This window comes from Haemaphysalis longicornis, unplaced genomic scaffold, assembly GCF_048455015.1.
Source record: "Haemaphysalis longicornis isolate Haplotype H1 unplaced genomic scaffold, Haemaphysalis longicornis Haplotype H1 scaffold_9, whole genome shotgun sequence".
Lineage (NCBI taxonomy): Eukaryota > Metazoa > Arthropoda > Arachnida > Ixodida > Ixodidae > Haemaphysalis > Haemaphysalis longicornis.
This window is the reverse complement of record NW_027526460.1, coordinates 8,374,285-8,387,123: the sequence shown is the minus strand read 5'-3', so window position 1 is coordinate 8,387,123 and position 12,839 is coordinate 8,374,285. Positions and strand designations below refer to the sequence as shown.

At 43.9% G+C, this 12,839-nt stretch overlaps 1 protein-coding gene across 1 annotated transcript in view; it reads left to right on the top strand.

Moving 5' to 3' along the window:
* LOC144151743 (proteasomal ATPase-associated factor 1-like) overlaps positions 1-12,839 on the top strand; it is a 29,888-nt gene that overhangs the window by 8,310 nt on the left and 8,739 nt on the right. The window contains exon 8 of the mRNA XM_077682868.1: positions 1,704-1,795. Within this exon, the coding sequence (XP_077538994.1) occupies positions 1,704-1,795 (92 nt within the window). The remainder of the gene's footprint in view (positions 1-1,703; positions 1,796-12,839) is intronic.

The window sequence follows — 12,839 nt, the reverse complement described above, 5'->3', positions numbered from 1 at the left end:
AGATCGCGCGCTACGGCGGGTAATCTCAGATTTTGTTTCCTGGCCCGGCAGCGCAGGCATGCAGTGCCTATTACGGTCAAAGAAGGTGTGACAGCAAAGACGACGGGCGCAGCGAGGAGGGATACAGCACTCGCGCTGATACGGGCCGCGTATGCTCACATTTTACCTATCTCAAACCAGGCGTTATCACTAGGTGTCCCCCCACGCAGTGGGGAGCACGCCGCTCGAGTGTTATAGACAAGCCTTTTGCCGACTGTACACGATGAGGTATTGCCCAGAGTGAAATCCGTCATGCGTGCTGCACTCCCCAGAAGAAAATAACTGATTTCTTCAAATTAGGCAGCTTTGAAGTGAGTGCAACATTTTTATTTGAGAATTTGCTTGTCTGCACACGCGCGTACTGCCAAGGTACGTCATTTGCATTCCTAGGTTGGAGCACTGGCTTATAACTGCAAGTTTTTCATTACAACAATATTACAAAATAACGAATGATTTTGGGTGGTTTCGTGTGATTCGTTATAAAGTTAAACCTCATTATAACGAGACGGGCTGTAACAAAATCATGGCTGTAACAAGCAAATCGTAGTTCCCCTTTAAAGTCCCCTTAGAAACCAGTGTATTTAAATTCTCATTTTAACAAGGTAAATTTGCTTGTTGTGAGATATAACGAACAAATTTCGTTTGACAATAAAATTTTTAGACAATTTCACGGCAGTGCACAACATGGCTTTGAGACGGTGTGCAAGGCGGCAACTATTTTTCGCAGTTCGAAACTCCGGCCATGCCCGCCGCGGTGGCTCAGTGGCTAAGGCGTTGCGCTGCTGAGCACGAGGTCACGGGTTCGATTCCTGGCCGCGGCGGCCGCTTTTCTGATGGAGGCGAAAAGCAAAAACGCCCGTGTGTACGAGATTTCGGCGCACGTTAAAGATCCCCAGGTGGTCAAAATTAATCGAGAGCCCTCCACTACGGCGTGCCTCATCGCCTGCGTTGCGTCGGTGCATTAAACCCTACAATCAATCAATCAAACTCCGGCCATGCACTTTATTACAACGTGCGGAAAGCCGGACGGCGCACCGTGCGCCCACGTTGTGTGCACGTTTCTTTTCCTCTTCTTCTTCTTTTTAAAATTGTTACTGCTCCAGTCTTATCTTTTATCGTGCTGCGCGCGTAGTTCGAGAAGCATAAATGCGCCAGGCGGGAAGCAAAAGCGAAAGATGCTAGACGTGAATGCGGCTATGATAAAAGCCGCCACATCAGGCACAAAGCTGAGCGAGCCGTCGTTCACACCACAAGATGCTCAACGTCCAATTACGAACTTATTTGCAGCTAATCCTGTTTGACATAGGAGTCACGTATTTTGAACTGCAATAAAGTAGGTGCACGAATGTTCCTTTTCATCTCTGGAATACGGTTACTTTGTTGTGTAGCAGGCAATGCAATTTCTCCCGCTATTTGTTTTCAGCAAGTACAGTGCCCCATATTTGCATAAGGGCCCACTACGGCTATAATGAAATGTTGGTTATAACGAGCGAATAGCAGCGCCCCCTTCAATTTCGTTATAGCGAGGTTTAACTGTATCGTGGTTTGACTATAGTGCAGCGCCATTGAGCTACCGTGGCAGGCTGTCCACAGCTTAGCTCTGCTCCTAGTTGTCCAAGCTTGTCAAACTGCACGATAATGCAGGTTCATCCGATGCATTTCAGATGAGAGAGAAGTGGCCACAGACGGAAAGCTCCTGGTGGTGGGTACGGAGGCAGGCACACTCAGGGGCATTGGAGTGCATGCCAGGAAAACGGTGAGTGCATCCTTGTACGGCCTTTCACCTTTTAGCAGGCCTAGTCATGTGATTCCTGTTTAATGGCACTTTGTATAACTTTCTCCAGCGTTGAATTCCTCTAGCTTAGAACTTCCCGTAAATAGCACTCAATAAAAGCACATCACTTAGTTTTTCTTGGGCTTTCATGGTTTCAACCAACTTTCGTGTGCCGTTACCTTCACTGTCAACAAATCGCATCTAGTGCATTTGCAAAAACTTATGCTAGGAACCCAACTGAGGCATGAGCACCATCGTGACAGTAGGTGTGTGGCACTGGCTTTTGTTTCCTGCAATGCATTCTCACTGCAGTCAGTTAGTGAAAGCCTGCAGCCAAGCTTAGCCAGGGTAATAATTCGTGGTCCATCCCGTCTGGTCACCAAAGCTCAAGTGGCCAGATTCTTGGATCATTCCCAAGCAACCATTGGACATCCGTCGGCCGTCCGCCGTACGTCCATTCCGGTTCTAGCGGACGTCCGTACGACGTCCGTTTCAGGGCCGATGGACGTATCATGTACGTCCGCCGGATGTCAGGTTTTAACACTTACGTACGTCCAGTCGGACGTCCGAAATCGGCTGTATTTTGGATTTTTAGTAAAAATTTCCAGAATCACATAACGTCATATTCTTACAACGGATAGTACAGTACACAGCGCAAGGCTAGCACACTACTGCGCAGACGGCATACATGAACACAGTGAACTTGCTTCACACGTTTCGTTAGCGGTTCTCAATTCTTATATATCCTCCCCAAAGAGATCGTCGTTGGAGTTGGTGAAGAGCTTCAAAAAAATTTAAAAATTAGGCTTAATATTATTAATATGCAGATGAAACTTGCTACCTACATGCCAGGGTGTTGATGCACAAAATCCTTTTAATTAAAAAGCAGAGTAGCTTTATCGTTTTTGCTTTTATATCTAATTTATGCCATTATTTGATGCTTTATAATAACTTTTTACGGCCGTTGGCGGATGTCATTCGGACTTGTACATCCGTTTCTGGATGTCCACAGTACGTACGAAAATGTACGCCCATACATGCACGTACAGTGGCCGTCTAAACTGGGCCTTGGATGTTTGGCTGTACTTCGGACGTCTCACGGATGTACGTGGTTGCTTGGGTTGAAGGTACTATTTGTACCACCTCAATGTGTTTGAGATTCGATTGGCAGAAATTGGTCATCGTGAGTCCCCTTTTGGTTAGAATTATGGAAGGACCAGAGGTGTCGTGATTGGAAGTGTCTGCAACCTGTGCAAGTCCTGAAGAGCTGCACAGCAGATGAACGGCATAGTGAAACGCGCCTGCTGCCCTTTCCTTCAATGATTTCCAGCTTTCTTTTGCTTTTATCATGTGTACATGTCTTCTGATTAGTTCAAAAATACATCACTCCTTTCTTAAAACTTTGTAAGTGGACCCTGGTATGTGCGTACACCGCTTTTCCTGTGTCAAAATGTCCTCTTTCCCAAGAGTGGGTCTTTGCCATTGGAAACTGCTGGGTGCTCTCAGCACAGGACAGGTGGCAATTCGCAAGGCGCGTAGATGGTGGCGCCAGCGGTGGCAGGAGGAGAAATCACTCCATGGAGGATCGGCGAGCGATGGAAACGTCAGAGCCCGCACGACCGCACATTGGCCGGCAGCGTTCACCCGTAGTATCACAGGGAATTTGATGCCGTTATCACTTGATGGCAAGCACAACATTTACCGGATGCATATTATGTTCTAAAGGGTCTCGTCAGTTAGTTCAGTATACCACTTTCAAGAGATTTCAACGCACTGCACGAAAAATAGGAACCGAAACACGAACCGAACACATTGCTCATGCTGTCTATTGTGATGTTTTAGTCCCTCGTCTTCGTGCAATATGCTTTTAAATCCTTGCAGTTATGTACCAACGTGTCTAAACAATAACTCTGCTGTTACAGGGTGTACGCCTTTATTTTCCGTCACCCTTACTTGATGCTTGTATGCATATCACAAGTTCGATCCAGGTCGCAGGTGTCCGTCACCCTAATCGAGCAAAGAACGATAACGTTGCTGTACGCCAGTGTCTGTCACTCTAATCGTGCAAAGAGCGATAACAACGTTGCTATAGGGACCGGAACCTTGAGTTTGCCGCGCGACACTAGCGCCATTTTTTTGCAGTAGTGGCGGAAAACGGAAGTTATGGACGGAAAAAAAAGAAGGTGCCGCAGCTGTGGGCGCAATGCCCACAGCAGCGGTACGTTGTTATTTTTTTTTAGCGCGAGTGCTGTCTTTTCTTGCCGCGAGTTTTTCCCTAGGCAGTAGGGCCCGAACGTTAATTACCTAATTTAGGTTAATTATTTATTGATTAGTCAGATTGGCTTAAAAGTCAAAGTGATGTCAATAGGGGTTGTGAGGTATCAAATTAAAGGTCTCGATAAGGGGAATTGTGTGGGAGAAATTAAAACTGCTTCCTGGTTATAAATCTGAGATAGTCACGTGACTCACAAATTGGATTAAAAGTCAAAGTGATGCCACTAGGGCTTGTGAGCTATCAATTTAAAGGTCTCGATGTGGGGAATCATGGGGGACAAACTAGAAATCGCTTCCTGGTTATAGTCATGAGATAGTCACGTTGTCATAGATTGGGATATAAGTCAAAGTGATGCCACTAGGGCTTGTGAGGCATCAAATTAAAGGTCTCAATGAGGGGAATCACGTAGGACAAATTAAAAATCGCTTCCTGGTTATAAATATAAGATGGTCACGAATTGGGTTAAAAGTCGAAGTGATGCGACTAGGGCTTGTGAGGTGCCAAATTAAAGGTCTCGATGAGGGGGATCATGGGGGACAAATTAGAAATCGCTTCCTGGTAATAGTCATGAGATAATCACGTGAGTCATAGATTGGGTTAGCAGTGGAAGTGATGCCACTGGGGCTTGTGAGGCATCAAATTAAAGGTCTCGACGAGGGGAATCATGGGGTACAATTTAGAAATCGCTTCCTGGTTATAGTCATGAGATAGCCACATGAGTCACGAATTGAGTTAAAAGTCAAAGTGATGCCACTAGGGCTTGTGAGGTATCAAATTAGAGGTCTCAATGAGGGGAATCATGCGGGATAAATTAATAATCGCTTCCTGGTTATAGTCATGAGATAGTCACGTGAGTCATAGATTGGGTTAAAAGTCAAAGTGATGCGACTAGGGCTTGCGAGGTATCAAATTAAAAGTCTCGATGAGGGGAATTACGTGGGAGAATTTAAAAACTGCTTCCTGGTTATATTCATGAGATAGTCACATGAGTCACGAATTGGGTTAAAAGTCAAAGTGATGCCACTAGGGCTTCTGAGGTATCAAATTAGAGGTCTCGCTGAGTGGAATCATGGGTGACAATTTAAAAATCGCTTCCTGGTTATAATCATGAGATAGTCACGTGAGTCATAGATTGGGTTAAAAGTTAATGTGATGCCATTAGGGCTTGTGAGGCATCAAATTAAAGGTCTCAATGAGGGGAATCACGTAGGACAAATTAAAAATCGCTTCCTGGTTATAAATATAAGATGGTCACGAATTGGGTTAAAAGTCGAAGTGATGCGACTAGGGCTTGTGAGGTGCCAAATTAAAGGTCTCGATGAGGGGGATCATGGGGGACAAATTAGAAATCGCTTCCTGGTAATAGTCATGAGATAATCACGTGAGTCATAGATTGGGTTAGCAGTGGAAGTGATGCCACTGGGGCTTGTGAGGCATCAAATTAAAGGTCTCGACGAGGGGAATCATGGGGTACAATTTAGAAATCGCTTCCTGGTTATAGTCATGAGATAGCCACATGAGTCACGAATTGAGTTAAAAGTCAAAGTGATGCCACTAGGGCTTGTGAGGTATCAAATTAGAGGTCTCAATGAGGGGAATCATGCGGGATAAATTAATAATCGCTTCCTGGTTATAGTCATGAGATAGTCACGTGAGTCATAGATTGGGTTAAAAGTCAAAGTGATGCGACTAGGGCTTGCGAGGTATCAAATTAAAAGTCTCGATGAGGGGAATTACGTGGGAGAATTTAAAAACTGCTTCCTGGTTATATTCATGAGATAGTCACATGAGTCACGAATTGGGTTAAAAGTCAAAGTGATGCCACTAGGGCTTCTGAGGTATCAAATTAGAGGTCTCGCTGAGTGGAATCATGGGTGACAATTTAAAAATCGCTTCCTGGTTATAATCATGAGATAGTCACGTGAGTCATAGATTGGGTTAAAAGTTAATGTGATGCCATTAGGGCTTGTGAGGCATCAAATTAAAGGTCTCAATGAGGGGAATCACGTAGGACAAATTAAAAATCGCTTCCTGGTTATAAATATAAGATGGTCACGAATTGGGTTAAAAGTCGAAGTGATGCGACTAGGGCTTGTGAGGTGCCAAATTAAAGGTCTCGATGAGGGGGATCATGGGGGACAAATTAGAAATCGCTTCCTGGTAATAGTCATGAGATAATCACGTGAGTCATAGATTGGGTTAGCAGTGGAAGTGATGCCACTGGGGCTTGTGAGGCATCAAATTAAAGGTCTCGACGAGGGGAATCATGGGGTACAATTTAGAAATCGCTTCCTGGTTATAGTCATGAGATAGCCACATGAGTCACGAATTGAGTTAAAAGTCAAAGTGATGCCACTAGGGCTTGTGAGGTATCAAATTAGAGGTCTCAATGAGGGGAATCATGCGGGATAAATTAATAATCGCTTCCTGGTTATAGTCATGAGATAGTCACGTGAGTCATAGATTGGGTTAAAAGTCAAAGTGATGCGACTAGGGCTTGCGAGGTATCAAATTAAAAGTCTCGATGAGGGGAATTACGTGGGAGAATTTAAAAACTGCTTCCTGGTTATATTCATGAGATAGTCACATGAGTCACGAATTGGGTTAAAAGTCAAAGTGATGCCACTAGGGCTTCTGAGGTATCAAATTAGAGGTCTCGCTGAGTGGAATCATGGGTGACAATTTAAAAATCGCTTCCTGGTTATAATCATGAGATAGTCACGTGAGTCATAGATTGGGTTAAAAGTTAATGTGATGCCATTAGGGCTTGTGAGGCATCAAATTAAAGGTCTCGATGGGGGGAATCATGGGGGACAAATTAATAATCGCTTCCTGGTTATAGTCACGAGCTAGTCACGTGAGTCATAGGTTGGGTTAAAAGTGAGAATGGTGACACTAGGGCTTGTGAGGTATCAAATAAAACAAATTAAAGGTATCGATTAGGAGAATTATGTGGGACAAATTAAATATTGCTTCCTTCTTATAGTCATGAGATTGTGACGTGAGTCATAAATTGGGTTAAAAGTCAAAGTGATGCCCTAGAGGTTGTTATGGCCCTCCCGAATGTAAAAAGAAAGTTGCCCATGCGAAAAAGGGGCTAATGGAGTGTTGAAAATTGTGCTAGGAATGTGTGGTCGCGCTGGTAGTGAAAGCGACAATCCCATATCTGCACAAGATCCTTTCATCCCGAAATCCAAAGTCGGCCATGAGTCGTTCAGGGAAAATTCGTTTTTTAAGCTCGCCGCGAGCAGACTTGTTCAGTTTGTGCATCCTTCAAGCTCCCCTATTCTAAGGGAAGATTTTGTGCGTCTTCAAATTTACTGGGGACTTCTGACCCATTTCTGAATGAGAACAGAATGAGCTCTGCAGGCTGAGTGGCCGACGCAGCTCTGGGGCTTCCGAATAGGACGTTATCTACCGGGGCCCGATCGCGAAAGGCAGCCACTGCTCTTACCGTACAATGGGCAGGAGTCGTTTGCTTTCGCAAAAAAAAAGGCTGTTTGGGTGTATTTTCACAAGCAATAAACACCTTTTCCTGATTCGGTGTCAAGAAAACTAAAGGAATGCCACCAACAAATGTTTTGAAAAGCTCTTCGGCAGCCCTTTAAAAGCATGTCGAGCTTTTAATATGTTTGGAATCGTGTTTTTTCTATTTTCGATATTTTTCTAAAAAAACATGAAAGGAAAATTTTTTTCACGCCCTTGACTATTGATGGAAACTTACAACTCTACTGAGGTGGCATCTCCTTGCAATTCGAAATGACTCTTTTGTCTTATATATAAAAAATATATTCATTTGTTTTCTTTCGTTATTGATACTTTGTTACTTGTGGCTGATATGCCATGGAGAGCGACGTACGTAGCACCAACAAAATAATGTACCAGGATGGTAAACATATCTATGGTGCTTTAAGTTTTTATGGTAGTAAACAAATATACACATGACGAACCAGCGTGCTTCGGAAGCCGTTTTACGTCCCCTGTCAGTCTTACAGCAGTAACTGAATATAGCACCCGCTGCAGTGGCTCAGTTATGCTGCTGAGCCCAAGGACGTGGGTTTGATTCCGTTCGCGATCTCTGCTTTTCATATGGAGGAGAAAAAAAAGACGATTGTATGTTGAGATTTCGTCGCGCGTTAAGGGTGCCCAGGTGCTCAAAAGTAATCCAGAGCCCTCGTGGCCCAGGTGCACCGCCGCGACGCGTAAACTCCCATAATTTGAATTTAAAAAGGCCCTATATCTCTGTCCTTTGCTGCAAATGCCATCGAAAGACAGTAGTCTTCTGCCATCCAAGCCTGTAAAACCCCCTTGTTTCCCCCCCACCCTGGTCTCTTCCGCTCCCCCTCCACCACCATAGATGCAGTCGAAGTTTGCTCAATTCGATCTGACTCTCCTGCATTCGCTCCATCTGTTCAAAGCTCTTTTTTCTATGGCTCTGCCACGAATTAACAGCCCCCCAAAAAAGCAACACAGAGCGCCTCAAGAAAGCAAGCAGTGCTTGCTCCAAAGTAGTGGATAGGGAGCGTCGTGCTGCTAGGGGGAAAAGAAACTCGAGCCACCGTCGGGAAAAGAGTTGTCAATCACGAAGCTGAGGAATTTGAAAGGCCGGTGAAGTAAAAATATAATCTTTTCCAGCAGTCCCATTACGGCACCTGATTGCAGTGCCAGACTTTCCTGTAGCGAAATTTGTTATAAACGACTTCATGCTCTAGAGAGTATGTCGCAAGCCACCGACGGAACGAGTAACGCCAGTCACATGATGCGCCTCCAGGATCGGACGTCGCCCTTTTCTTAAGGAATGCGCGGTGCAACAGCGCCATGATGCGCCCTGCAAGACGCTTTGCAGGGTTATTTTAACGTGACAGCACTATACTGTCTTTTCTGCTACTTAAGAGTGCAATGAATAAATCGACATGCATGTATTCCAATATACAGATACCTGTTTGTGTCGTCTCGGTACAACTATTCACAACTATCTGATTACTGGCACCACCATTTGTAAACTATTCCACCATAAAAATAAGGAAAGTTTAGGAGAGCCTGTGACCACCTCTGTCGTGCAACCGGTAAAACCATCTTAGGAGTGTTCAGTTGTTCTTGTATTTTGAGCCCATTCTCCCTTTGGGTCTCCTTAAGTCGCTTCTCGCTTCATCTTCTCCAACTGTGCCTCTGAACCTGTGGAAGCAATTTTGTAGCTTCGGCAGCAACGAAAATCGATCACTTGGATTGTTTCAGCTTGTGCAGCAAAACGACATATTGCCGCTCTAGCGACGCCGCAGCTGCGAATTCGTTTGTAAATTCGCACCATATAGAGCGGGCTTATGGCCCCCTACTTGCATTTACGCTTAGGGCAATAGATCCATTTTTTTCCACAAGTGTGGTTTATTCCGATACTGTATGAATTCGAGGCATAGACAAAGAAGTGGCTATGATTATCATTGTAACAATCGTCCTTCTGCAGCTCCACTGGACATCTTGTACCTCATCACATAGCTTAGCTTTGAGGCTCACTTCATGCGACTGTTACAGTATGTATGCCCAAATCCGAGTAACGGTTTTTGCAGTGGCTCAGAAAAATCAGCCCGTATTTAGAAAGAACCCCGTGCAAATATTTTCCGGGGTGGGCTGACAACAACACATGTGAAGTTCTCACTGCGTTCCCTCCTCGCTCTTGTGTTACTTCACCATCGCGCCCCGCTTGGGCCTACTACATTATGCAAGCGGCCAGCGCGAACGGTGTGCAAACCATGTATTGGCACGGAGTGTTCTGCGAACGCCGCATTACCATGGGTACACAAGCGGCTTCCATAGAAATGCTTCACCTTATCAATATTATTTTATTTTATAAGCAATAATATGGATTACGATCGAAACTGCGTAGCATATGTTATACAACTCCCAGACGGCAGATCAAATTATCTTTCGAGCGAATGACATTTGCTTTAAATGTCAATGTTTCAGCGCTACACGACAAACCGAAGGACGTTTGAGGTGAATGATATTTAGTGGTGAACCGAGTTTCGGGAGCTCATTCAGCGGCGAATAGAGTGGCCTCGACAGTAGTGCCGCATCAACAGTGAAGAAAGTTCACTAATACACCAAAAAAATACGGTTTCTAAAAAGTGTCAGCAAACATATTTCCCCTTCATATTGTTTTTAAAATAAAGAACGGCAAACAAGTATTATCTAAAGATAAAATCGCGCCCACAATGTGCGCTCTACCCTGATACGGATTTTTCGAGGGCTTGTGTCAGCTTGTGATATCAACTGATGTCACCTAAACTAGTGATCTTTCTAACTTTATTTAAACATATTCCATCGTTATCTTTTCAAAAAATAGATTGTATGAAAACATTCTAGATCGAGACCTATAATTTGATATCCCCCAAGCCCCAGTAGCGTCACACTCACGTTTAACCCAACGTATGACTCACGTGACTATCTCATGAGTATAACTACAAAGCAATTTTTAATTTGTCACACATGACTTCCCTCATAGAGACCTTTAATTTGATACCTCACAAGCCCTAGTGGCACCACTTTCACATTTAACTGAATCCATGACTCACGTGACTATGTCGTAACTATAGCCAGAAAGCAATTGTTAATTTGTCCCCCATGATTCCCCTCATCAAGACCTTTCATTTGATACCTCACAAGCCCTCGTGGCACCACTTTGACTTCTAACCCAATGTGTGACTCACGTGACTATCTCGTGACCATAACCAGAAAGCAATTTTTAATTTGTCCCACGTGATCCCCCTCATCGAGACCTTTAATTTGATACCTCACAGACATAGTGGCACCACTTTGACTTTTAACATAATTCGTGACTCACATGACTATCTTGTGACTATAGCCAGAAAGCAATTTTTAATTTGGCCCCTATGATTCCCCTCATCGAGACCTTTAATTTGATACCTCACACGCCCTAGTGGCACCACTTTGACTTTTAACCCAATTCGTAACTCACGTGACTATCTCGTGACCATAACCAGAAAGCAATTTTTAATTTGTTCCACGTGATTCCCCTCATCAAGACCTTTCATTTGATACCTCACAAGCCCTAGTGGCACCAATTTGACTTTTAACCCAATTCGTGACTCACGTGACTATCTCGTGACCATAACCAGAAAGCAATTTTTAATTTGTCCCCTGTGATTCCCCTCATCGAGACCTTTAATTTAATACCTCCCAAACCCTAGTGGCACCAATTTGACTTTTAACCCAATTTGTGACTCCCGTGACTATCTCAGATTTATAACCAGGAAGCAGTTTTAATTTGTCCCACAAGATTCCTCTCATCGACACCTTTAATTTGATACCTCACAAGCCCTAGGGCACCACTTTCACATTTGACTGATTCCATGACTCACGTGACTATCTCGTGACTATAACAAGAAAGCAATTTTTAATTTGTCCCCTGTGATTCCCCTCATCGAGACCTTTAATTTGATACCTCCCAAACCCTAGTGGCACCACTTTGACTTTTAACCCAATTTGTTACTCACGTGGCTATCGTGACCATAACCAGGAAGCAATTTTTAATTTGTCCCATGAGATTCCCCTCATGGAGACCTTAAATTTGATACCTCACAAGCCCTAGTTGCATCACTTTGGTTTTTAACCCAACCTATGACTCACGTGACTATCTCATGAGTATAACTGGGAAGAAATTTTTAATTTTCCCAATGATTCCCCTTATCGATACCTTTAATTTGATGCCTCACAAGCCGTAGTGGCATCACTTTCACTTTTAACCGAATCCATGACTCACGTGACCATCTCTTGACTCTAACCAGGAAGCAACATTTAATTTCTCCCATGTGATTCCCCTCATCGAAACCTTTAATTTGATACCTCACAGCCCTAGTTGCATCACTTTGGTTTTTAACCCAACCTATGACTCACGTGACTATCTCATGAGTATAACTACGAAGAAATTTTTAATTTTCCCCATGATTCCCCTTATGATACCTTTAATTTGATGCCTCACAAGCCGTAGTGGCATCACTTTCACTTTTAACCGAATCCATGACTCACGTGACCATCTCTTGACTCTAACCAGGAAGCAACATTTAATTTCTCCCATGTGATTCCCCTCATCGAAACCTTTAATTTGATACCTCACAAGCCTTAGTGACATTAATTTGAATTTTAACCCAATCAATGAATAATGAATAATTATTAAATAACATGACTTAGGTAATTAATAAAATGAACAAGCGTCGCCCACACCTAATTCCTGACAAAAAAATGTGTGTCATAGGATTAATATTATCAGGGTAACGAGCGGTTGCACTTTTTAAAGGAGCCATGAAGAGAAAACAAAAGTTTGTTTTATTCGAAAGATTAGGTGTTTCATAGTACCCCAAGCGCTTTCCCGGAAGCAAATGATGCTTTATTCACTGAGAAATAAGGCAATTTAAGCCAAAATTTTAAATCTCCCGCTAAAATTGAACATTCCGTGACGTGTACAATGGCGTCATAGAGCCGGTCTATGAAACAGATACTTAGTATGTACGTAGACTCCATATAGCACCCACACGCGGGAGTCGATCGAGACGGCGGCCATTGTAAAAATACTAGTAAAACCTAGTGCACCCGCAGCCCTAGTCATGGAATCGCCTGATCCGGAGAACAAAACTCTCGCCGAGGAGCTCGGGCTTGCATTTAACAACCTCACACCACTAAAACGCTCAATGCATCTAAGTGCACGAGCGGCAAGAGTTGTGGGATACGCGGTGGACG